At 32.5% G+C, this 27,468-nt stretch overlaps 1 protein-coding gene across 1 annotated transcript in view; it reads left to right on the forward strand.

Moving 5' to 3' along the window:
- The window catches only part of LOC113511785 (serine/arginine repetitive matrix protein 2), a 55,641-nt gene that overhangs the window by 2,749 nt on the left and 25,424 nt on the right, over positions 1 to 27,468 (forward strand). Inside the window, exons 2-3 of the mRNA XM_052896749.1 lie at positions 18,024 to 18,129; positions 23,312 to 23,511. Of these exons, the coding sequence (XP_052752709.1) occupies positions 18,029 to 18,129; positions 23,312 to 23,511 (301 nt within the window). The 5' untranslated portion in view covers positions 18,024 to 18,028. The remainder of the gene's footprint in view (positions 1 to 18,023; positions 18,130 to 23,311; positions 23,512 to 27,468) is intronic.

Below are 27,468 nucleotides of genomic sequence, written 5' to 3' on the forward strand. Positions count from 1 at the left end.
CACCCTTCTGAATTAGAAATAAATTAAAGTATATGTTAATAAAATATAATAATATTAAACACCTTTTATATATTATTCATTTCAAATATCAAACCTTGTGGAGAAAGGGATTGTTAGTAATGGGTTCTAATATCCCCATTCCTAGCAATGTCTATATCAGGTCGACTTCTATGTGGTTCCCTTTGGAAACTATCTTGATTAATTATTGTTGAATTCTTCATGATGGGCTGATTGATCTGCTTACATTCTCATCTATCACTGGTGTCCTGCCAGCAAATACATATAGCGTAGGCGGAATTACCATTCCATTTTCATGCATTAAAAATAACAAAACTTTCCTGTCTTAGTAATTATCTATTAGTAAAATATGGAAAATTGGATATTGCAACTTTCAGAGAGATGAATCTGGGATAACTTAAAACTCTTAAGACATTGTTATGAATGACCCAAGGAAATCATATGATGTAGAGTATAAAAATAATATGAGTATACTGATAACTTTGTAATGATATAGATAAACTGCAATCATAATAAAACAAAGTTATAATTGTAATTATTGCCAAGTCAAAACAGATAGCTAATTAGTGATTATTAAGGATTTTGAATTCAGTAAGTTTAGTGTGTATTTTCACAGATCGTCACCATGTCTGGCTAATTTCCAATCTAAAGTGTTTCTTGTCGGCAATTGATGATACACATTAGTTATACATAATTTGGTTTTTGATATCTAATTTGTATTTGATGCATATTTGCAACCTTCGCAAATTTATCTTGTATAGTAAATACGACATAATTAAAAGTTTTACTTATGAAGTTTACGTGTTTCGTGCAATCTAGTGCATCATTTCAGACACAGAAATGCCACTATCACTATCATTGCCAATATCGACATATTGGCTACGAAGAGACTCGAGATCACAGATGTGAACTTACCTATATTACGCAGATTACAGAGAAAGGGATTGTTAGCAATGGAGAAGGATGTTTGTCTTCGTTACTAGCACTACCCTGTCAGATCAAACTCCACACAGTCTTCCCTAGAAACCAGATAGTTCAGATTCATGTCGCCCTCGACATATAACATTTGCCTTCTAAAACTGTCTCTGTCAACCATCGTATTCGTTCTTTGAGCTGTTATTTCATATTATTAGTTATACCTTCCAGACACTTAGATCAACTGTTTTAAGGTTCTTCGTTTCTAGCTAAATTACAAAACTTCATTGAATCAGAAAAACGGCAGTTGAATGGCATGGTCACGTGGATCGTAATTTGGTCCCCTGTTTTATTCTACTATTTGGGAAAGATATTGTTAGTAAAGGGAACTAATGACCCCGTTCGTATCGTATCAGCCATTTACTGTCCGCAATAAGTCAAAGCCTAATTGCGGTTATCACGCTTGGCAGGTGGGTTAGCAATTAGGCTTTAGTGATGTTTTAAGAGGAATGCTGCTGCCCATCCTTCGATCATTAAGTGACTCTGTTACTAGGAATATGTTCTGTTAAGTCGACTTCCATGCTCTCTCTCTCTCTGGTAACTATCGCGGTTAATTCCCGATGAATTGTCAGATCGGGGAATGAACTGACTTCGGCATTATCCATTTCCCCTTACTAGTTCTGTGCAATCTTAAGCGATAATCTAAGGTACCATACCTTCCATTATGAATCATTAAAAAAAATAATTTTGAATATAAAAAAAAAACCTTTTGAAGCTTGTTTGTCATTCCAAGATTCCAAGTTGCGTAAAAAACAAAAACCATACATAGATCCCTATGTGTTTACTGGTGAGTATCTATAAAGGAACTTTATGCTTACTGGTAAATTAGTTTTATGCAGTGACATTTTTCGTTTACGCTGTTTTCAATTTACGTGACATGACTTTTTATCTTAAAATCTAGGACCACCTCAGAAAGCAACAAAGAACTTTTAGAAAATGAAAGGTAGCAGAATTATTTTATAAATATCGAGTTCGTAAAAATTTTATTATGTAGGGGAGGTCAATAAAGTTTTTTTTTTTTAAATTAGGGATCTTGCCTGCACTATTTACTCTTTTTTGTTTAGGTACTCTTGTGTTAATCTAATTTTCAGCTGACTTCAAAAAAGTAGGGCGTTCTCAATTCAGTTGTATGTTTTTTGCTTGTTAGCTCAGAACTTCGCCATTTAAAAACCGAAATGAAAAAAAAATTATCTGAACACATCTACTTTCATAGAGGTCCCATAGAAATTTTATCAAAATCGGTTCAGTAATTTAGTATTAAATCAAAATAACTGATTTTGCCACGATATGAAGTCGGCGTTTTTTTTTTTGTGGAATAAAATCCTAAATTATACCGTGACTGATATCAATACCTAATGGCACATTATTAATCTGTGTATCTAGGTTTGTGGTGAATCAAGAGTACCCATTTTCATAAGTTTTACAATCTTTGTAAATATATCTAATATACATAATACATACCTTTGTATTTTCTCAATTGCCAAATGAGTTTCATTTTTTTATATCCTATAAACACTCAGAATGTAGATATAATAACAAAACAGAACAATATATGTAAGTACTCTTATAATTTCACTTATTTTCTTATCATTTGTATTGTATGAAAGCTTTATTTGATACCGAATGTACAGGAAGAGGCACCCTAGTGTATGCTGTTTGCCAATAACATAATTCTTGTTAGCGAGGAAGATGCTGAGGTACAAAGCAGACTGGTAAAGTGGCAACAAAGTATAGAGAGTTTTGGCTTGAAAATCATCAGAACCAAAACTAAATACATGTTTTGCGAATTCGGCAATCTCTTAGGACTGCAGAAGCAGTCATAAAGCTTTATGTATGTATAAAGGTATGTATTGATATACTTGTGTCTGAAATCGAAACTTCACTCCATCAAGTTTCGATCTGGGGTGAACAAAATCTTGTCCAATTTAACCCCAAAAAGACACAAGTCTGCGCGTTTACCGCAAAAAAGACGCCGTTTGTCGTATCTCCTCACTTTCAGGGCACTTCCCTTGATAAAAAGTCGAGTCTAGGAATTCTGGGCGTTGATATATCTTGCGACGTCCAGTTTTGCGGTCATCTGGAGGAGAAGGCTAAGATGCTTCCAAAAAGTAAGGAGTGCTCAATAGGGTGAGACGATATTTCATGCCAGAACACCGCCTGAAATTATATAAAGCCCAAGTCAGGCCGCATATGGAATACTGTTCTCACCTGTGGGCAGGAGCGCCACAGTACCAACTCCTTCCGTTAGACCGCATTCAGAGTCGGGCGGCTCGAATTATCGATAGTCAACGCCTTACTGTCCGGCTTGATCCACTGAAACTGCGCAGAGATGTTGCATCTCTGTGCATCTTCTACCGAATTTATCATGGGGAGTGTTCTGAGGAATTGTTCGGATTGATACCTGCTGCTGATTTTCACCACCGTACAACCCGCCACAAACTAAAGTTTCATCCCAATCATCTGGACGAGTGGCGGTCTTCCACCGTGCGTTTTTCAAGGCACTTTCTTCCACGCACAACCATTCTTTGGAATCAACTTTCAGCAGCAGTATTTCCGAACCGATACGACAACATAACCTTCAAGAAAAGAGTATATTCCTTTTTAAAAGGCCGGCAGCACACCTGCAATGCCGCTGGTGTTGTGGGTGATCATGGGCGGCGGTAGTCACTTACCATCAGGTGAGCCGCATGCTCGTTTGCCCCCTGTGTTGTAAAAAAAAAAAAAAACCATTATACTAATCTCCTTCGTTTTCTGGTACCTCATAAACTGTACGGATAGTATCGAATTAACTCAAGATGGATGAAATGGCGGCAGATTTTGGTAATCATCTCTGACTCGCGAATCTGGCCTTCTGTTGACTGTTGAGATGGATGTGTGGTGTGACAAGAATAGACAAAATTAAGAATGAGTATATCAGAGGAAGTATGAAAGAAGCGCCAGTGATAGAGAAGTTAAAGAGTAACCGACTGTCCTGGTATGGATATGTGATATGCAATGCAGTGTATAAGAAGCATGTTTAAGAAAGATATTAAGTATGAATATGGATGGTTATAAGGCCAAAGGCAGATCTAAAAAGACGGGTGGACTGTGTGAAAGATGATATGGCCAGACTTAATTGCGAATAGAGAAGAATGGAAGAGAAAAACATATTGCGCTGAAAACAAAACAAACCACTTGAATTTTGATACAATATTGTTAATCTAATATCTGTTTTTTTATATTTGATATATTTAGTCAAAAAATCTAGCATATCTATTTATCAAAACAACAGTGTACAAAATAAACAGATTTAGAATAAAAAGGATTTTTATTAAAGGATTATGTATTATTATCTAATATAATTTTATGTCTGTCTCATTTCCAAATAACCAATTTTGAGAAAAATACCCCAGAATTGTTTACTAAATATGCCAAATATAAGAAAGACAGATTATAGTTGACCCATTTTAAATTCTACAGTTTTTGCACCTACATAACACTTCCCACGCGTGAACCAGAGTCCGTCCCGTTTATACTGTTTCAAATTTAGTAGACGCACGCTTTTTAGAAATCCGGGTCTAATGTAAATAAATGGAACATTAAAAAACTAGACTAAAACTAAAAATATTAATAAAATAAATACCCGATTCTCAATTTTCAGAAGTCCCGATATTATAACTATGAAAGTGATATTGTTTTTTTTGTTACCTCTTGATTCTATAACAGCACCGTCATTATAAAATTTGATATTACTTAAATGATTAATATATTTGTATGATTCATATCAAACTACTTACTTTGTACAAAAGTCGATTGCTTGGGTCATTCGTGTTTCAACCGTGAAGCAGTTGTGTTTGCATGGCTATGTTTTGGTTTGAAGGGTGGGATATGGCGTGAATTTACTGGGTACAGAAGAATAACACCTGAGTCTTCAGGAATGGCAACGCATGGGGCGTATCATGGGCGAAACAGTATACTCTGTTATGTCCATGGTACTGCTCATGTCTATAGGCGACGATTATCACTTTCCATCAGGTGGACCGTCAGCTTGTTTGCCATTCTAAGTTGTATAAAAAAAACTTCTTCAAACACATTCGTTACCATCTCCTAAAATATTGGGATTTTCGGTGTTAACATTTCCAACACTAGAGTTCTAGGCTCATGAAAAAGATGTGATCAAGCTGGCGCTCAAAAACTCAGGGTGCATTAGACCAAAACGGTACTTTATTACGAAATAAAGTATATTGTATAAGTTGCAAACCCGGACCCTCATTGAGTACTGCTCTCATTTGTAGGCCGGAGCACCTGGATATCAGCTTGGTTCTCTTGACTTAGTTTAAAGACAGGCTATGAGAATCATCATTTCCATTAAGAAAATAACATTTCATGAGACGTCTTATAGTAGATCTCACTACTCTCAAATTATCTAGGTACTTCTTTTCACTTGTCGGTGTCACAAGTGAAAACAATGAGGTCGCAACCAATGTAACTGTAAAGTTACTAAACAAAGTTAAGGTACTCCTTAGACTTTATTCAATAAATACCAAAAAACAACATAGACTCCAGAAGAGAGTAGCAATAGCTGTAGCAGTTCAAATTTGCCTTCTTTGTATGATGAATTTAAAAATATGGTGTTCACAGGCAGGGGACAATACCGCACTAGATAAAATAGACTTTTATTTTGCCCTCAAGATCTTTGAAATGTCTTTTGTACGCTACTCTGCGATAGATCAGCTGAAAAGGAGAGATTATATACTACTTTGATCAAAAAAGAACACCCAAAAATTCTTCCTGCCGAAACCGCTCCCTATGTCTATCAAATATTATAAATAAAACATTCTTGAAACAGGGCAACTATGATACGACCAACACAGTCTCTACGGATTAGAGCGGGCTTCGAAGATTGATGACGTTTGGCGATGGCGTTAACCGATTTATTTGCCTTCCTATTCACTATTAAATATTGTATAGAACAGTATTCTTATATTTTTAAGTTCTGTAGCCAAATAGCTGAAACGGAACATTTCAATTTTAAATCAGATTTGTAATAAACGACAGTTCTTCGATAAATAAATCTGCCAAACATGTCTAATATAGGGCATATTGTAGTGTTGAGTAAGCAGAATGGAATTATGTTCTATTTTCGCTACATTCATCGGTCCTGAGTTCTCACTAGACTCAAGACTCTGCCAAATTATAGAGTTTTACGACAAAAATATGCATACAACTGCGTCATTGGTTACGTGTTTACATTTGTCTCGTAGATTTAACTGTCGCTTATATACCATGAGTATCATAAACCCTTCTTTGTAAGTCATTTCAGCAGTATGGTTATGAACCGACTGTGCTCTATACTTGTTAGTAAGTTACTACCTATTTTTTCATAACGAGGATAGATATTAATGTGATCGCTTACATCGCTATAGTTTTGCACGTTACATCAGTTGCACGTTGCCAATTATCGACCCTTGTCACATGATGATAGTCTTAGCAATTTATGTATGTAACAGTAATTTCACTGGCATAAATGTCATTTTTATATTGAAATATAGCATACAACCTGTGAGAACGACCCTATTGCTAGCAATGCTGGCGAATTCGCCACAATAGACCAAATGATTTTAGTTTATCCTCACCTACCATCACTCACTTACAGACGCATTTTATTTTCATTCTATAAAAATGCTTGAATTTTATTATTTCCGACAGTTTTTTAATAACTGTGATTGTAAATAATACGACTAGTGGTAAGTGTTATGATGATTATTATCTAGAATATTTTTTTATACGACGAAGGTGTAGAACAAGCATACAGTCTTGATATTCTGTCTGATAGTAAACGGTTACTGTAGCCTATGGACGCCTGCAACATTATGTGCATCACGTGCGCGTTGCCGACATTAAAAAAACCTTAATATACCTTTTTTGAAGAATTTCATACTGTAGTCCCTAGGAAAAATCTCGTTAGAGAGTTCATTCCACAGTCTGAGCGTTTGCGAAAATTCCTTTGAAACCGCACTGTACGTGACCATTTAGGTTTAAGCATGTGAGGATAAATTATATATATTTACTGTTACATTGAAAATTTCCTGTAAATCTGAAGTTTCCTCAAAGTGCGAATATCATAAGAGACGCATTTACAATCCGTATCAGAAGTTGAAGTCTAGTTTACTTCGAACAAATTTGTTTATGCCAATCTAGTTTATCCAACGTGTTCCTAAATAAAATAATATACTTACCTAGGTGTTATTAATTAATAGATAGATCAATTTGTACTTAAGTGAAAATTATTTTATGTTTTTAAGTACATATAGGAACAAAAAATGGAACCCAAGTTGTCTGGAATGAATAAAATTTATTTTTTTATGCATGTTACATCATCTTTCAAATCAGAGGATAACAACAGGCATTATACATATATTGATATTCTATGGTTTGTTTTACGGATATTTCATACTTATTTTCTAAAAATAATACCTACACTCATTTTGTTCTGAAAAAATAGAAAAGAACCGTACAGGTGTTGTAATCATATCAACATGTTTATAAAGTTCCACCACGATTCCATACAAAAAACAATGACTTTATTCGTGCCATTTCTATGAGAACACAACACGGGAGTAAAGAATATCTAGTAAAAATAAACCTCAAAATTGGTTTAGTAATCAAATTGAGTTTCAAATTGAGAACTCCTTTTTTAAATTGTTGAAAAAGACGCCTATTTAATTATTTTTTATAAGAATTATTCATACATTATATTATGATATCAAATATGATATCTTTTTTAATTAATATTGTTTATTAAATAATTAAACTATAATAAAATTAAACTATATTTATTAAGAAAAAAAAATGTTTACCTATTTTAAATCGGTATAACTTTTGTACTTACGGTAATATGAATCTTAGTTTTTTTTTTTTATTTTATAGCTCCATAATATAGGTGAAATCGAAATCGCTAGCGGTATGTAAAACTATAAATGTTATACAACAAAAAAGTTAAACTTGCGATAGATGGGTGTCCAATACATGTTTAGACGTCTTACTACAAAGGCATATCTAACATTTGTTTAAGTAAGTAAGACTAACCATAGATTTAGTATAACCTACGTACGTATATACTGACAGTTTCGCAATACTATCACAAAAACTAATCAAGAAAATGGTTACACTAGTATGCGTGTTATGTAAATGTGTGCATATGACAGTACTGAATTGATATGAAATTGAAATTGCAAACAAGGTAAAAATTCACATATTTGTTATTAATTCAATTCATAGATGTTCAGAACTTTATTTGTTTACGTTTTTTTTTTACCAAATCTTATACAATTGTTCTATAATATTGCATTTAAAAAGCTAAATGCTTAAAGTATAATTACGTGAAAAATGTGCAATTTTGCGGTAATTTTATATTCAGTTACAGCACATTTAATTATAACTAACTACATTCATTTAAAAATAATTCCACTTTAAAACATAAAAATAATTAGAACTTGCTCATACTCCCTCTAAATCAGTTTCGAGTTTATATTATGCAAATGAATGTCCTATTTGTCTAGCTCGCTCTAGCATATTATATTATTATGTTTTTATATTGCCAATCTATATACTCGTACATGTGCCTCAAAAGCTGAACGCGTCGTGTTAGTATCAATGCTAAATTTTTTGTCAATTTTTGTCTCTGTTCTTTGATGTTCAGTTTCGCTAATGGAACATTTCCTTTAAACGATGCTCACTCCATGTATCAACTTCACTCTATATTATATATTATATGATGACGCTGCCGATTTTCATACAATAAATATATAATATTATGCAGTACTTTAGCCGTAGAGGTTAATCTACTTAATAATTTTTGTATGAGTAATAATAAAAAAAAAAATTACCTACATAAAAAGTATCTATCTCTGATAAAATTTACTTAAGTATTTATGTAAATTTGCTTCTATTCTCTTTTCTATTCTATTATCGTTGTTGCGCGCTAAACTTCGTGCCCAAGTATAGTATGTCTCGTCTTTGCTTACATTGGTAATAAACTGGGTAAACTATACTGTTTATCCAGAATATGATAATGCGTAGTTAGTTTATGGTATGGTATAAAGAATAAAGTGTATTGTTTGATTGTACCATAAACCGTTATGTTACGTTAAATGTACGAGTACAGCTAATACTAGTATAATAAGATTATTGTGAACCGACCTGCACTCCACTATGATATAATCTTGAATTTTCTTGTTATAATTAAATTTAACCCTTTTGTTAAAGAATAATTACAATTATCGAGGACTTTATGTAACATTATTAAGTTCCTAATTTCATAAAGACGTCAAACTTCTCATAAACCTATTTTAGTTTTGTCTTTTTCTTTTGCACTAAATTCTTAATTTAAAAGTAAGTAGCAAAACATTTCGATTGCTAAAATAAGTTTGTAAGACGTTTTAGTTTTTATAAATAACCCCCTTATTAAAAAAGTAAAAGAAATACTAAACTGAAATGAATGCTGAATTTGAATACTCTTAGGTGCTCGTTTTTAGTTAATTTTATTGTATATTAATCATATGGAATAATTTTGTTTATATATATACATAGATATATATAAAGGATTTATGATATCATTGTATATCTACAGTTTCCTGCGGTAGTCCAATTAATACTTAATTACATCGTGCATCCTGCCATTCCTGTTAATTCGTTGACCGTTATAGTATTAAAATGAATATATTATAGATTAAAATTAATAATAAGACTTAAAGCATAGAATCACGTACACATTTAAAAAACTAACCTAAAACAACTTACAAAATCGTTTGTGAAATCACTCGATCTACGAGATGTTCTTAAAGTACCCTTAGCTGGTTTACTCTAAATAGAAAAGGAAGAAAAGAATTCGCTCTCTTGGCGTAATTCTACATTTATTTATCGAAAATCATCCATAGCTATGCAAATAATTCTCACCTATTATTTCATCTTATTTTTCTTCTGTAAGTAACTAATCTACGACTGTGTAATGTTTCAAATAAACCCATATCATAAATGTCTTCAAGTAAGAAGTATCCGTGGTCGCGTGGGTATTGAATGTTTGCATAAAAGATAATATACACATACACATTATGTATGTATTAATGACTATTGTAGGCAAGTGCGAATAGTTGATTGGAGGTTATTCAACTGGTGAGTAGACAAAAATAGCGCGATCATTGCGTTCGTAGTTCTGGTTCGTTGTTGAAACGTGCGCGCCCGCCGCCGAATATTGGATGATGTTGGAGAGTGGCGGCGGGATAGCGACCGCCTCGGGAACTCGGGACCTGAACCTTTCTCCGCTTCCGGGATACTCTCCAATTCCGCCCACACGGTCTTTAAACGTACAAATGACATTTGGACGTATCGCTTGTTTATTTACGGACAAACGTTTGATTGTGCTCGTTCTATGATCAATATATTATGTTGGATTAGATTTAACTTAGACGAAACGAAAGAACGGATGTAGTTATTTTCAGTCTTAGTCTACTTGGTTCTAAGTTTTTATGTAACTCTTACACTATTTTAGTATGTTCTATGTTCTTTTAATCTTAATAAAAAAAAAATCTAATATCTTGTTCTATAATAGATGTACGCTTTTCATATTATAAAACATTGTTCATACTGACATGCGATGATATTTCAGGAACATAACTTGAATCATAAAATATTGTTAGTTTTTCTTTCCTGTTTGTTCTAAATGCTTGCGAAACTGGACTTTCTGATAAATAAAACCAAACGTGGGCGTAGACCGATGCAGCAATATGTTGTGACGTGAGCATTTCGATGTGTAGATAATGTCTTATTGTTTTATGTTACTGTGGCGCTCGTGCTGGGCGGAGACGGCGGCGGCATCGCGGCTGCGGCGGCTTGTCGGAGCTCGGAGACGAGAGCACGCGGAGTCGCGGGGCGGGCGCGATCATGATATTTATAGAGGCGCCGAGACGCCGGCCTCCCGCTATCCCCACATGTTAATTGGCTACTTGCGTCGCATTTTTTCTGGACGTGACCGTTCACACGACGCCAATGCCATCGGAACGTCCGCGGCTTTTCTGACCGACAAACATTGACACCTATGTAACTGGCCTAGATACTACGTTTAACGCAATAACAATAACCACCAACTAGAACAGATTGTACACTCTAGTTATAATACTTGTAAAAATAGATGAGTACGACAATGATAAATAACTTCTTTAACCAACTAGATAGACACAAAAATTAAGACGTTTAAAATAATAATTAACAACCTAATAATTTAAAATAATAATTAACCTCAGTAATTTCGTCTCCAGTCTCTACTTCAAACCCTTTTATAAGATATAAATATATGTATTTTTAAATAATAACATTAGTTTCATATTACTAAAATCTATATATTTTTTATAAATGACATAAACCTTGTTGATTATGGTTTGTTGCATTAAAATTGTTTGCTTTTTATTCGATAATGTTACACAGTATGCAATTAAGCTTCCAACCCTTTAAAAATATTATTCTCATATGTTACCACAGAAATACATGAAATACATGTAATAAAATTTTGTTCTAATTAAGGCAATATTTTTAAACCACAACTCAGTTTTTGTGTACAAATCGGTGTTGTTTCTGGAATTGTTACCAGAGAGAGTAATTAATTATTCGTTAATAAATGTTACCACGTAGGGGCAGGCGTGAACCTCTGTATTAAATTTAACACAGGTGTGTTAACGCACCCTCGTTTGCTTAATTAATTGTTTAGTCACGAATTTAATGTATCATTTGCTTTTAATTGATGGAACAGTCATTAATATCATTGTTCATTATCATCTATAATTAAATTGTGTGCCACAAAAAATAATTTTAATTCGGCAATTCCAGTCAGTTTGATTTAAAACATAAACTAACAGAATGATATTGATAAAATTTACACAGGACCAAACTGTAAGTATATTCTTTCAGATAAAACGAAAATTTCCCAAACAGATTAGTTCCACAGCAATTTTATTCAGTAGTTAATTTTTAAATCAAAATATCTGGTATTGCCATAGTTGAAGTAGATTTTTTGCGAAACAATTTTTATTTAAATTATCTTTGTATTGCCGTTAGTAAGAAAAGAGATTGTTACTAATGGGGATTAGTAGCTCAATTTTCTGAGAACTACAATAGTTATTTCTTGGTGAGTTCATTGCGAATGACTGACTGACCTGTCTTTATTTCTATTCTCGCCTATTATTTCTTAACGTAAGCGAGATTACCATTCCAGTACCACCATTAAAAAAGTGATTATATATGCTAATAAATGGAATTGAATTACTACTTCTGTCATAGATTATTAGTAGTAGTTGTACGTTGTGTGTGAAGAATCCAGAATAATCACTAAGATTATTCTGGATTCTTCACAACAGAAATATCCAAGAGAGTCATACGAATTTTAACACAAGACTACTAGGCTTTATATTTATAAAATATTATTGATAACATCAATCATATATTGTTCGCACTTTGTCCGTTGCAAGTTGTGACGATAGTGTGGGCGATGAATTGCTCACGTCCGCCTAACTTGCCACCTATAAGTGGTTTGGTATTGAAATAGTTAACAAGCATCGAAATTATTTTTCAGTTACTACGTATTTATCGTATAAACACGGAGTCTTTTTCAAATGGCCCGATTCCAATACGAACAAATACAAATGGGAGTTGAACTCGCACGACAAGGTTCCGTACCATCTTGCAAGTTTAGGAAAAAATCTTGAAATTAAAAACTGCGTTCAAAGTCAAAATAAATTTTAAGCCTATATTAATTCGTATATTTTTGATTTAGCTCATGTACATTATGTTCGAAACATTAATGTTAATCCGCCTGCCAAAAGTGGCAACTACTTGGAAAATTCCCCTCAATGGGGGAGCCCTATATTCGGGGGGAAAGGGATCGTTAGTAATGGAGACTGAGAATTCCATTGCTAATATATATATACCCAACCAGGTCGACTTCCTCGCGGTTCTCCCTGGAAACTATCATGGTTAATTCCTAATGAATTCATTAAGCTCATTCTTCAGCTTCATTAGCTCCGCTAGCGTATCCCGTTAGCGCAGGCGAGGTTACTATACCATTTTATATTTCATACAAAAAAAAAGCCCTATATTCAGCCGGGAAAAGATTATATATATATATATATATATATATATATATATATAAAGGCAAGAGTAAAGATGTTATTCTAGAATTGTGTCAATGGTTTTTCTAGCATAATAGCAGGTATTTTCTGTTCATATTCTCTATTTCATGGCAGCTGTCGTCTTCATTTTATGTATTTCTTAAATCATCTTCTTTTATATTACATAAATAATATTTCAGCGACAGGTTTTAAGGATTATTAAAATGTGTAAAAATAAAACATAGGAAAATTTTAATAATACTTAATATTATGAATATGAATGTTTGTATTTAGATGTTTTTAACTAAAAAGATTTAAATAAAATTCGCTTGTATACAGCATTCCTGAGCCCGTCACCGCTTCGCATTAAGTAACATATACGAACGTATAATGTACTTCTATATGACAATATTATTAAAAGATATGCTTATCTTTTTATGGTAATATACCTAATAATGTATATAATAAGTGGTTGTTATTAAACGGTCCACGTTGTTTCTGAGAAGCGCAGCGCAGGCATTTCCTCAAAAAATCTGCGGGTGTTACTAAGTACGTGTCCGGGTATTTTCGTAAATGTACCGAATATGTAGGTGGCTTTACGACACGACGCGCTGTCGCCTCAGGGTTTTCAATAATAAAATTGATTCTCATGCCGTGACACACGAATCTTTATTTTACTTCTCACGATTCTTTTATTTACTCGCGGAAAAACAAGTCGTAAACGAACCTCGCACAAGCAGTCAAGAAATTTATTAGTCATAGTAACATTTAATTGATATTATAATACAGTGTTTTTTTTTTTTAATTTAAACAAGTTTTATAAAAAAATATACAACTTAAACCGGATTTACATTGAATATGCCGCCGTACAGTTCCGTGGCCACCTCGAAGATAAGGTGAAGCTGGCATCCAAAAAACTCGGTGTGCTCAATAGAGCGAAGCATTACTTCACGCCGGATCAGCGATTAATGCTTTACAAATCGCAAATCCGGCCCCATATGGAGTATTGCTGTCACTTATGGGCGGGAGCACCTAGATACCAGCTTGAACCCTTCGACTCAGTGCAACGACGAGCTATGAGAATTGTCGATGATCCCATGCTTGCAAGCGGTATCGAACCCTTAAGTCTTAGGAGAGATTTTGCCTCACTCTGCGTGTTCTACCGCTTATACAACGGATTGTGCTCAGAGGAATTATTCAATATGATGCCTACGGCCACTTTCTATCATCGTACGGCTCGCCATCCGCAGGGAGTTCACCCTCATACCTTACAGCCTAAATGGTCGCGTACAACGCGGTTTCAGAAATGCTTTCTCCCACGAACACTCAGGTTATGGAATGAGCTCCCTGCCGAGGTTTTCCCAAGAGACTACAGCATGGGGTTCTTCAAAAGGGGGGTAAAGAGGTTTCTTCAGGGTCGGCAACGCGCGCGTAATACCTCTGGTATTGCAGGCGTTCATAGGCTACGGTGACCGCTTACCATCAGGTGGGCCGTATGCTTGTTTGCCACCTCAGTGGTATAAAAAAAAAATATGTAATTTATCATGAAAATGAACGTTTATATAGTTCAATAAATGTAGTATTTTAATACATGCCACGACAAACCGTTTCCTCCAAAATACTAAATGTATGGCGTAATTTGAAATTGCCGCTTATACTCATATTTTGATGAAGTCAGTGTGTACTCTACGAAAATTCATTGATGTTGTAATCTCTCAACATTAGTCTACAGTAGTCCATTGTTGTACACAACCTATTCTCAAAGTGCACATCATTCTATGGATCTGGGAGGTTAAAAAACCCTATTATGTGACAACCCGTCGATGTAAATGTAACCTACTAGTTTGTTAATATTATGTCCTCAGCAAAATAGGTCTATTGAATTCTATAGTTTTACAAGTAAATTTTATTATGATTCATTTATGCTCCACATATTTAATAATTCTTACCATTTTTGTCACACACTGTCCCTGTCATAGGGGCACGCCGTCATCGCTTCTACGGCAGTTGTGATCAGCCCCCGTTATTACTTTAGCGTGCTGATCCTATGGGTTATAACAGTCGCTTTGTTTTGAATCCGATTTTTCTGAGAAACTTCAAGAATAGACTTTTGCACGGTTCACTGAAGAATCAGTTTGTGAGCGAGTTCTATCGTCAGTGTCGTTTGATATCATTAAGGGAATTGTGCATGAAATGTACGTAAAAATAAATCTACTATTTATACGACATTTTTTGGCAAAAATATTGTTACGCAACACAGTATCATCAGTTATATTCCTCCTTAAACAAATATATACTGTAACCATTATTAATAAATTAATGTATTGATGTTTCAAATCTTGGATAAACTGTTCATGTAATAAGTAAACGCTCTTTATGTGCTCCTAAGATACCAAAAAGAAAAGATGATAATTTATTGTACAATATGGCATAATAATTTAGGTAACCGTCTATCCACTATGGAAATATACTACTACAGGAAATATTATCCGCCAGTGCTTTGCAAATACGGATAATGTTTTTCTCTAGTGCGTACGCAGACTGTTTTCTAGGTTAACAGGTTTTCTGTGAGCGATGAAAGATAAACACACATTTTAAATAATCTACTTACGTAGAATGTCTGTAATGAAAAATTGATGTATCAAAAAAAATATTAAAATTTTCATAAAACTATGGAAATCAGTACTATGCTCAAAGTACCGCGTCCAGTCATTAGCCACCTTCCAGAACCTAATTAAATTCCATTAGCTGTCATTATAAATTATTTTTTTTTTCTCTCTTGTCTTGTCTTTGTCCTCCATACCTACTTGTCTCGTTATTGTATGTGAAATATTGATACATATGATTAATGTATATATTTATATATATGAATAATGTTACAATATGTATTTATCTAGAATTATGCTATTTATTTTATATATTTATTATAGATTTATTTATTTTTTATGTATTATTGTAAATATTTAGGTGTATGTATGGTATTCATATATCATTTGCGTATGTTTCTTTAACATAGCGTTGTTTTTTTTTTATTGCATATACTTATTACCAGAAAGCCATCGTCTTTTCCTTATCTCTTCTATCCAAAAGTTGTCTGAAAGAGATTGCTTTAGTGATAAGATTGCCGTTTATACTTCATATGTGTAATATATACTGTTTTGTATTATTCTTTAAGTGGTGCAATAAAGAGTAAATAAACAGTCAAAGCTACAATTAAATAAGTAGAAATTTAAAGTTAAGAATATTAATTATCCACGATTTTCTTTTTAAAAGGGTAGCTTTTTAGGTACACCGTTAGTATAATAGGGTATCTTTGACGTAATGTAATTAGGATCAAATCGACATTATATCGAATAAACGTTAAATAGACGTCACAATTATTCCAGCTGCGTCAAGTCTTACCACTGTTGAATAAATAGGATAGACCCACCTACTTATTTGCGTTACAAATACATAGTAAAAACGCAAGGGACGTCAACACCTTTATAAATAAACCCACTTGTGCTATGCGTAAACTAAGTATTCCTAAATGCCTAAATAAAATTTATTTTATAAATACATTATGTTATTTTACTTTCTCGTATCTTCAATTGGAAAGCGATATGTGACGCTCGTGTGAAGTTAACATCGAACGTGCACCGAATGTTCAAACTATAGTAGCTTACTAATAAACGACACACCTAACATGTTAGTAGAGGAAGGGTACAGTGAGATTTCCATGTGCTGAGTTTCTATCCCTTTCACTCGGCCTAACTATAGGGATAAGGCCTCTGTCGTAGTGAAGTCGATGGTCGACAACGATGCGAATAGGCACCTCTCCCTGACTGCTTATTAGCATTCGACTGGCATATAGAATAAATCGCATGGTCCCAGTTGGCGAGAAAACGGCATTCTCTGTCAGCTTATAAACAAACGTAAGGCAGACAATGATAAGTATCTGTAATGCAATAGTACGCACATATTGAGTCAACTATACGTGAAGCTAATTACCCGACTTTGAAATGACCCTATTGAGGTGTTTCCCCAGATTGTCTCGAGACATACGATTTGGTACGTTAGGTTATTATTTACATTGAATAGAATAGACTTGTTTACGATCTCTTTTAAATAGCCATTTTTTGAGTCTCTGAATTTGGAATATTGTTATCAGTTGATCAGAACCCGCAAGAACTCATCAGTTACTCTTTTCAATTTGCTTATCAGGCAAATTCCTATAATACTAAGTTTAGTTACTGCCAAAGATATCCGTTAATTAGGTGATAAGTATGTGATAAAGATCACAAGACGTCAATGTTGTAAGTCACGCATAACTTCTAATGGGTACGGAATGTAGGTACATTAATACTAAGTACATGGTAATGCATGTCGCTGCCACTAACCAGCTGTGCTGGAAAGATTGTGTCAGTTTGAAGGATGGGATATAACAGTGAAATTACAGGGAACGGAGGCGTAACGTCTTGGTTTTCAAAAATGGCAACTCATGTAGCACCATGGACGTCACAGTGTATTTTACGATATGCATGGTGTTATTTATATACCCATAACTAACGTTTTTTTAATGGATAAAGATAAAATGGTAACCCCGCCTTTAAGTGAGAGAGGATAGGTGAGGATGAAAAGGCAGGTCAGTTAAAATTCACTTGGAATTGAGCACGGTGGTTTCCGGAGGTAACCGCGAGGAGGTCAATGACAATTGTATTGTTAGCAATGCGGCTACTAATCTCCATTCTTAACAATCCCTTCGTCCCCCTATAACCGACATTTTCCGCTTTCCATTAGGTGGGCCGTCAGGTTGTTTGCTATTTTCATATAGTATAAAAATAAGTATAGCTAAATCTATTGCATTAATTGGGATTAAATAATTTATATTGATCGTGTATATGATTGTTTCAGTCAAGATGGTGGTGGGCGAGAGCAAGCGCACCGCCAACATCATGGACGGCATTGAGAACACCGGTGACGTGCGGATGCACGACCACCGACTGAGGCTCAAACAAAGGTATTGAATTAATATATACCTATTTATATATAAAGTATTTTATTACTCTATACTCTGCATATAGTTAAGTGTCGAAAAAGGTATATTCGTACGTAATTTGCGATTTAAAATCAGTAGAAATTATTACTTGTTATTAAGTATATACTAGAAGATTAGAATTCATTTGCGCTCTGTCTATTTGAAATTTCAAATTATTGTTACTCATTCTGTTAGGCCTTATTCTGATATGCATTAAAATGCTGTAATAACCATATAATATTATAAAAAGGAAATATTTTATTGTTTGTTCGTAATAGTTAAGCTCAAAAACTATTTAACTGAATTAAAAAATTCTTTCACTTACAGAAAGCTACGTTATTAACAAATAACTTAGGCTATATATTATTTTCAAAAATTCTATCAATCCCTGCGAAGCCAAGCTGGATCACTGGGGATCATTAGTAAAATTTATATAAGCATAGTCCATCGCAATAACGTTTATCAAGTCTCTATTCTATCTCTATCATTCTCGTTCTTCTTATTTCAAAGAATATTATAGTACAATACGTATTTCTTTTTATATTAAAAAAAATAGGGACTATTGTAATCCTGGATAAAGTAGATAGTGGCATTTTGATGATTGATATCGTTGATCGAATGTTTAATTTTCCTTTTTAAAGAAACACGACTGTTGCTTTCGTCTTAAATTAGAATAGGTACTCTGTATTATTTTGGACTTTGTAGTTGTATATGACAAAATAAGCAACACAGATCTGCAGGTACAGCCTAAAATCCAGAGTACAAACTACCAAAGAAAAAGTCATAAGCTATTAAATATACAGTTAAAGCTAAACAATAAAATAAATCATTATTAAATATATGGAATCAGTCGGTAGGTCGGTATAAGTATCGCTCGTTTAAAAGTATGGCGCATAAGTCAGCCATAGTTGTATGAGTATTTAACCAAATATATATAAATAAAAACATATTTTCTGAACTAATTTATCTAAGCTCTATACTTACAATAAAATACATTGATCATATTTATTTGAGTACAATATGTACACCAGATCATGTTCAATAACGACGTTTTTTTTTTACCAGCGAAATTTATTTTATTTATAGCTCACCAGCTTAAAGTCAACAAACTTTTTGGTGTAGGAGCGTATTGATCTCACGAATTCAGTCATGTAATTAACAAACTCCACAAAACCACAATGCTATAATAAACCGGTCAAGAGCGTGTCAGACACGACGCGTTATTTTATATTATACTGTGATACAGTGGTACCTTACCTAATTATATAAAAGTTTTATCTGAATATTAAATTTCGACGAGTTAAATAATACAGGGATATATCTGGATCTGTTTAATTAATAATAAAGTAAATTTTGCAACTAAATTGATATGAGTTTAAGGTTTGCTTAACATTTTGGGATCTTAAAAGAAGAACCTTTTAATTCATTACTTTTAATAAATAGGTACTATTAGTTTCGAATAATATTTATTATATAAAACACCTTTTAATGTAAATTTATATATCATTTAGATATGTCAGTTAAATGCGATTGTAAACCGTAAAAACCAGGGATTAACCATGTATGAACCCGTAGACAATATACGTCACGTTTATAAAAAAAAAAAAACTGTTGTATTATTCTATATATAATAATTTGAAATGTATTACCAAATATACTGAAATATGACGATTTGATATATATATAAACAGACCAATAATATTTTTTTGAGAGTTTGTTACATACAAATCTTTAAATGTAATATTCATTAAAGTTTTTTTTTTTTTTTTGAGAAAAATTTTGTCAGGGCACGGGGCCTTCAATCAATAGACAGTTGCCTACACTGCCTAATACAGTATTCGGCCCTCATAAATAAAGAAAAAAAAAGTGTTGTATAATTTAAAATTCGAATTTTGAAAATGATCTTTAATTAATTAATATAATTGTGAAGAACATTAGAAAATGGAATTAATTCATATAACTACTTATATTTACATAAAAGTATTAAACTTTATACACACCATGGTCCATGACGTCAGAGTCAGATTGCAGGGTGTCAAATTGTTCACCCACGGTGTTTCGAAATCCGTAGGTGTAAAGGCCAATAGTTACGTCAGTTTTGATCAAGTTGAAATTATGGCGGTTTATATTTTTTTTTCTAGTTGCTATTAAAAATATACTTCATGTTCCATTAAGTTGAAACAAGAGGCGTACTGAATTAAATGGACACCCTCCCTATACACACCAACGATGTAATATTGTTGTCGTTAAATCAATAAAAGTTTGTTAAATTTAGACTGAAAAGGTCGTGTGACCTTTTCTTGAGACAAGACTTGTTTAACCTGGAAAGTATACCTATAATCTGTTTTCTTTTTTTATTCAGTACATTTATTAAACAATTTTGGCACGTCTTTTTATTGTAAAAGTGGTTGTTATTCAATAATAAATCGCAAAAGTAGGTAATAATATATGTATAATAATATATTTAGTTATGCACTTCGACGATTAAGAGCTGATTCAAATGTGAACACTGTCCTCACAGCTTATCACGGCTATGTAGGTTCTATACTTAGATGTGACATTTTATTAACGGGGTAACTACACGTTTATTAACAAAATACTTATTCCACAAAAAAAAATGTATACGAGCAATTTTTAATATACAGCCTAGGGAATCGTGTTGACAATATTTCAAGTAAAACAAAATACTTATGGTGACATCTATGTACATTATTGAAATTGCACTTTTTTTTAGAAAACAACCAGTTTTTTACAGAAGTTGTGGAACACTAAATTTGGGAGTAGAGATCCCACTAAATTAGTTGTACCGAAATGTAAAATTTCTCTATATCAAAAGAACTGCTATTTTATGTCTATTAAAATTTATAATAAAATTCCCCAGCATTTAAAAAAATTGCCTACTAATTACTTTAAATTCCAATTACAAAATGGTATATAATTGTGTTCCGAAAAAAACCAAATTCAATTGTGACAAAACCACAAATTTTGGTATTAAAATTAAATTACTGAACCGATTTTTATAAAATTTATATAGTACCAATTTATAAGCATATCCTTTTATATAAAAAGAATTTTCCATATTTCCATTTTTAGGCAATAAACATGAAAAAAAAAATACTATCAAAAATAATGATAACCTATTTTTTGTAATTCGATTGAATAACAAATAGACGTGATAGTGTTATAAAAACCGGTCTGTTTATTCTAAAGTTAAATAATTATCATAGGTTTTTCAATAGTTTACTCTTGTCATGTCATGTACTCTCACAATTTAAGGCCTGCGCCGATGTGGAAGGGTTTTTAGTTTACTTAGTCCTCCAAGTTTCTCCTGTCCTCCGCTGGAGACTTATTAATGAACTCTGCGGTTTATGCAACGTTTTCTATTTCGACAGGCATAGTGGTATGTTAAGAACTTACTTGTCAACTCAAGTTCGAAGACAAATTTATCGACACTTATATATATTTACGGTTAATAATTATAATCTATCAGGTCGTTTAGATAAAACGAATCAAATGTGCGAACGTAACTGCTTACTCGAAATACGTTGCTAGTCAGTTAATTTTATTATAGCACAACGGTAGCAAACAAGTGTACAGTCCTTCTGATGGTAAACGGTTACCGTAGCCTATGGATGCCAATAATATTAATATAAGGTCGATACGTACCCACATAGAATAGAAGTGCTAAACATTCAATTTTAAATGCCGCTTATAATTTGTAGAAGGCAAGCATTGCGCGGTGAATGCCTCGGTTCAGCACGAGGTCGTTTCATTCAAATGCTTCTACTCATTTATATTATACGAACACAATCCCTATAATCGTTTTCAAAGTTGCACCACGACGTGCGTGGGCAGCGATTGATGTCTTGTGGTTGTACAAATTATGAGAAGAATAGATAAATATTATAATATGTACTTTAATTTTATTTGCAAAGGTGTTAGTAAAATAATTTTCGACTGTAAATACTTTTTATAGAAGAAAGCTATTATAGTATCCAGTGCTACAGAATTATACTATTAGATTGGTTCTCAAAAAAGGTACAAATAAGAGCACATATGTATTAGTTATGAGAAGCCGTACAATAAATATTTGGGAACTCAACCCAAAACATGTAGAGAATCCCAATTCAGTTTTATTCTAATTGAAAATCGAAACCGGGATCTCATATAGAAATTCCGAGGGTCGCTAGTCTGATAGGTATATTTTTGTAAATTTATTATATGTCTAATATCAGCAGATATTTGTGTCTTTGACCTATTTATGTCACTCTGTCATTATTTATCTCTGACATAATTTTATATTATATGTGACCGATAAACATTATAATTTATTTTAATATCAGTGCGACAACTTTATCAGCCCTACCGCAATAAATGTGTAACCGTGACGCATTGATTTGCTTTATCAGTTAAATTATCGACGCTAATCAGAAGAACAAATTGAGGTGTTACAGACACAATGAACGCGACCATTAGTTTAATCAACATGTTCCATACGTCTTTTGTCTCGCCTGTTTTATGTAGTTTAGATGAATAAAACATTTTGACAATGAATATTATTTACATAAACATGACCACTGTCTAACATTATGAACGCTATTATTCAATTAGTGCTAAGATATTTTTAGATGTTATCTGTCATAATTACAATATGTATCGAATCTTTGATAGTATTAATTACGTGTACAATTACTTTATTTAATATAAGGTATATTGTATTTTATATTATGGAAAGAAAGGTTCTTGAGTGGCGTCCCTGTACAGGCAAACGTAGTGTACGAAAATCCCCCATTAGATGGAGTGACGATCTCAAATGCATTGCAGGGAGTTAGTAGATGCAATGAATATAAGTCAGCGGATGCAAGTACATCAAAAATATTTATTATGGTACTCTATGGGGGAGGCATATGTTCATCAGTGGACAAATAATGGCTAATGGATAACGAAATGATGATGATATTGTATTTTATACATGCAACTTAGATTTTTTTTATATAAATCATACTATGTCGAAGAAATAAAAACACTTGCAACAGATTTATTTCAGCTCAACAAATATAATGATAAATGCTGTAATTTTTATACCTAGGTTTTCTCTTCGTGTAGTTAAATATATTTTAATAATTTATTTAGTGGTAACATTGCTTTCGTTATATTCTTCCAGATTTGACATAGTAAGAAAATTAGGACAAGGCACATACGGTAAGGTACAACTCGGTATTAATAAGAAGACTGGACAAGAAGTGGCCATAAAGACAATCAAAAAGTGCAAGATCGAGTCGGAAGCCGACCTGATACGCATCAGACGGGAAGTTCAAATTATGTCCTCCGTCAGGCATCCTAATATTGTACATATATATGAAGGTAAAGATTATTGTGATATTTTTCTTTTTATTTTTTTAAATAGTTAAAGTTGTGTTTATTTATCTTTTAAATATATATTGCTTACAATTGGATTATTTTTACTTAGTCGTTAAGGAAAGGCGGCTTATTAAGGAATAAGCAAATAAAACTAAAGAATAATAAATAAGTGCAACTATTTTTATACTAAGTCGTATATATATTTTTATTCTTGGCATATTTAGAAAACAATTGTGATATATCTTACTATTGAAATAACAGGCATGAAAATAATAAATAGCTGAAATAAAAATAATTTAATATTAATCGATTATATTATAAATTAGTCCGTTTTATTTTTAAATGACGATAGTCATGGTATATTTAATAAACAAATATTTATTAAATGTACAAGGTATTATGAAACATATTATATAATTTGTACACATGACTGGATTAACCTTCCGCGATTATTATTAGATATTTTATGTTGTTTTTCATATTCACGCAACATTTTTATAGTCTTTTAAATCTTGTGATTATCTGTATTTGATTCAGACTATATATATATATATATATATATATATATATATATATATATATATATATATTTTTTTTTTTTTATGTCTTTATATTTATATATATATAAAAATATATATATATATATATATATATATTAATACTAAATACATTAAAATTATTTAGATTGTATTAAAACCATGCAAGAAGTATCGTTTTAATTTACACTTGATGTTGCTAATAGTAATATTATCTCGTACATCGGTGGGTAGTTCATTAATAAATCGAGGAACCAGGTAGTCAGCCGTACGCTCACCATAACAGTTATTTACGCGAGCGCTATTGGTACAAAGTTGCTTCCGTGCGACCGCCCTCGTATATACAGCATGATTAATTTCGTTCCAATATTTATTGTTAAAAAAGTTTTCCTTAAGAAATGTGTATTTAAATTGTAGATGTACAGGTAAAATATTGCAATGTCGAAAAAGACCAGTATCATCGTCATAATACTGCATCTTAATTTTGGGAGATACAATAGTTCTTAAAATTCTACGTTGAAGTTTAAAAATATCATTTAAATATGTTTTATAAGTGCGGCCATAACTTGACAACCCATATTGAACATAAGATTCGACCAATGAATTATACAGCATCAGTTTTACTTTAAAGGGAATTCGGTGTCTAAGGATGACTATATTAGCTAAAAATTGTCTTAATTTGTTACAAATTTTTTCGATGTGTTTACTCCAATTAAACTTACTATCCATAGTTAAGCCAAGATATGTTTGGCTGTCCTTGACCGTTATAGCGGGGCAGCTGCAAAAGTTCCTTTCATTAGTTATATGTAGACACTTGTGGTTGTGAGCAATGATAGGTTTATATAGAGGACGAAATTTTAAATAGGGTGATTTTATGATCAAAAGTTGTGTTTTAATTGGATTTAATACCAATCCGGCATCATGACACCATTCAAGAAGGACATTGACATCAGATTGTAGAAGGTCTCGTGCTTTTTGAATATTTTTGTCAGACAATACTAGACACGTATCATCTGCAAATTGGTAACATGAACTGTGTTTCAAGATATTATGCATATTATTAACATAAGACAAAAAATGTAGCGGACCTAATACAGATCCTTGTGCCGTACCTTCAGTTACTGGTACATGATCACTGTATACATCATCTATTTTAACGGTGAATTTACGATTTTGTAAATAGTTCTTGCACCAGTTGAGTAAAGGCCCACGTACACCAGACTCATCAAGTTTAGTAATTATTTGTGCATGTTTTAGGGTATCAAAAGCACGGGAAAAGTCTATGAATAAAGCCAACACGTATTGTTTTTTATTGAGATGTTCATTAATCTCATCTGTAAATTTAGATAACAGCTGACTAGTACTTTTACCCGATTGAAAACCAAATTGATTTTGGTAAATTACATCTTGCTTACGATAAAATTTATGAATTTGTTCGCAAACATATTTTTCAACTATTTTGTCTATTGTAGAAAGTAAGGTAATGGGACGATAGTCTAAATAATTATTTCTTAACCCTTTCTTAAATACCGGTCTAACACAACCAATCTTTAGTTCATCGGGATATACGCCAGTTTTAACACTAGAATTTATGAGGTTAGCAATAGCTACCGATACCGCCTTACTAACTATTTTAATATCTGACACTTTAATGTTATCAAGACCTGGAGCTTTTCTATAGTCTAATTTATCGATAATTTTATTTATTTTTTCACTTGAAGCTTTTTGATAATAAATGCTGCAGTTAGTTTGTTTACTATAGCTTCCTGGATCTAAAAGTCTGACAGTACATTTCGGAGTGATATTCTTCACTGCATTATCAAAGTTAGTGGCAAAATTGATGGCGATATCTTTATTACTTAATCCTTGTGCATCGAATGCTCTAAGTATCGCTTCATCTATTGATAACGTTACACGGCCTAACATTCTGTTTAGGATTTCGTAAACTTTTTTTGTGTTTTTAAAGTTATTCTGTATTTGTTGAATATAAAAGGAATTTCTTTTTATTTCTATTATTTTATGTGCTTTATTACGAGTTTTATTATATTCTAATCTTATCTTAGGATCATTTAAGCTATTTTTCCAAGATCTAAATAATTTATCACGCTTTTGGCACAATTTTGTTACATTTTTGTCTATCCAAGGTAGTTTTAATCCTTTATTATTTTCTTGCCGAACAGCTTTCATAGAAGTTGCTACTTTATTAGCATTATTAAAAGAGCTATTAATGAATTTAAAGATTTTGTTAGGGCAGTACATATTTGAAGTTAGGAACCAGTTAACTTTTTTCAGTTCCTCGCAAAGAATATCATAATTTATAATTGGTTTAATAACGCGCTGTATATACTTGGGTTGGTTATAGTCGATGCACGCGAATACAATAGCGCGGTGATCGGCTAGTACGACATCTAGCACCGCAGAATACGGGTGCATGGTTGGAAACCGCGCAAAAATATGGTCAATACATGATTTGGTCATAACATTCATTCTTGTTTCGATTCTACTATAATCAGTTATTCCACACATTAAACCATGTTTACTAATGACTCTAAATATATATCTCTAAATGGTAAACTGGATTTGAGGTCTATGTTTGTATCACCAATTAAAAGAAGATTTTGTTTCGAATCAAACGACGTTAAGTGACTATCTAGTTCCTTCACAAAAATGTTTTTATTTGTAGATGGTGGCCTATAGACAGCACACACAACTACGTCATGTCTACAATCTATTTTTATAATACCTGACAAGCATTCAAATGTTTTTGTTTTGTGTTGTAATGCTGTAAACTTAATATAATTTTTGACATACAATATAATACCTCCTCCTCGTTTATTTATGCGTAAATTTGAATACATATTATAGCCAGGTATATTATATAAATGACAAATATTTTCTGAGATACCAGCCTCGGTAATAACAATAATATCCAAGGGAAATCGACTACTGGGAATTACTTGTAGCAATTTAGAGAAATTTCTAGTCATACTTCGTATATTTATGTGCATACTAGATATTTTTAATGAATTTTGACAAGGTATTTGTAGGAAGAAATCATTAATGGAGTTACAATTATATATTTCATTAATTTGTGTATCCATTTTTTTTTTCTTTAGTACTATTCACAATAAATATGTATTTATATTATTTTGTATGTAAAATACGTATGTGGATTTAAGTAATAACAATAACAATAAGAAGAAACAAAGGAAACTTTTAGAACAAGTGGGTAGGCAGGTAAATACGTAGTTTTATTAAACCTGAGATAGTTGATTGATGTCCTGTGATGAGCGAATATAATAGATTTTACTGTTGCTGTTTTTTCTTGCGCACACATTACCATCCTTACACCATATGAATTGAAATGACTTGCTAAGTTGTATTTTAGAGTTGTATAGAATACTCTTGACATGTTTTGTTAAAG

This window comes from Galleria mellonella, unplaced genomic scaffold, assembly GCF_026898425.1.
Source record: "Galleria mellonella isolate WM207_F2 unplaced genomic scaffold, CSIRO_AGI_GalMel_v1 utg117, whole genome shotgun sequence".
Classification (NCBI taxonomy): domain Eukaryota; kingdom Metazoa; phylum Arthropoda; class Insecta; order Lepidoptera; family Pyralidae; genus Galleria; species Galleria mellonella.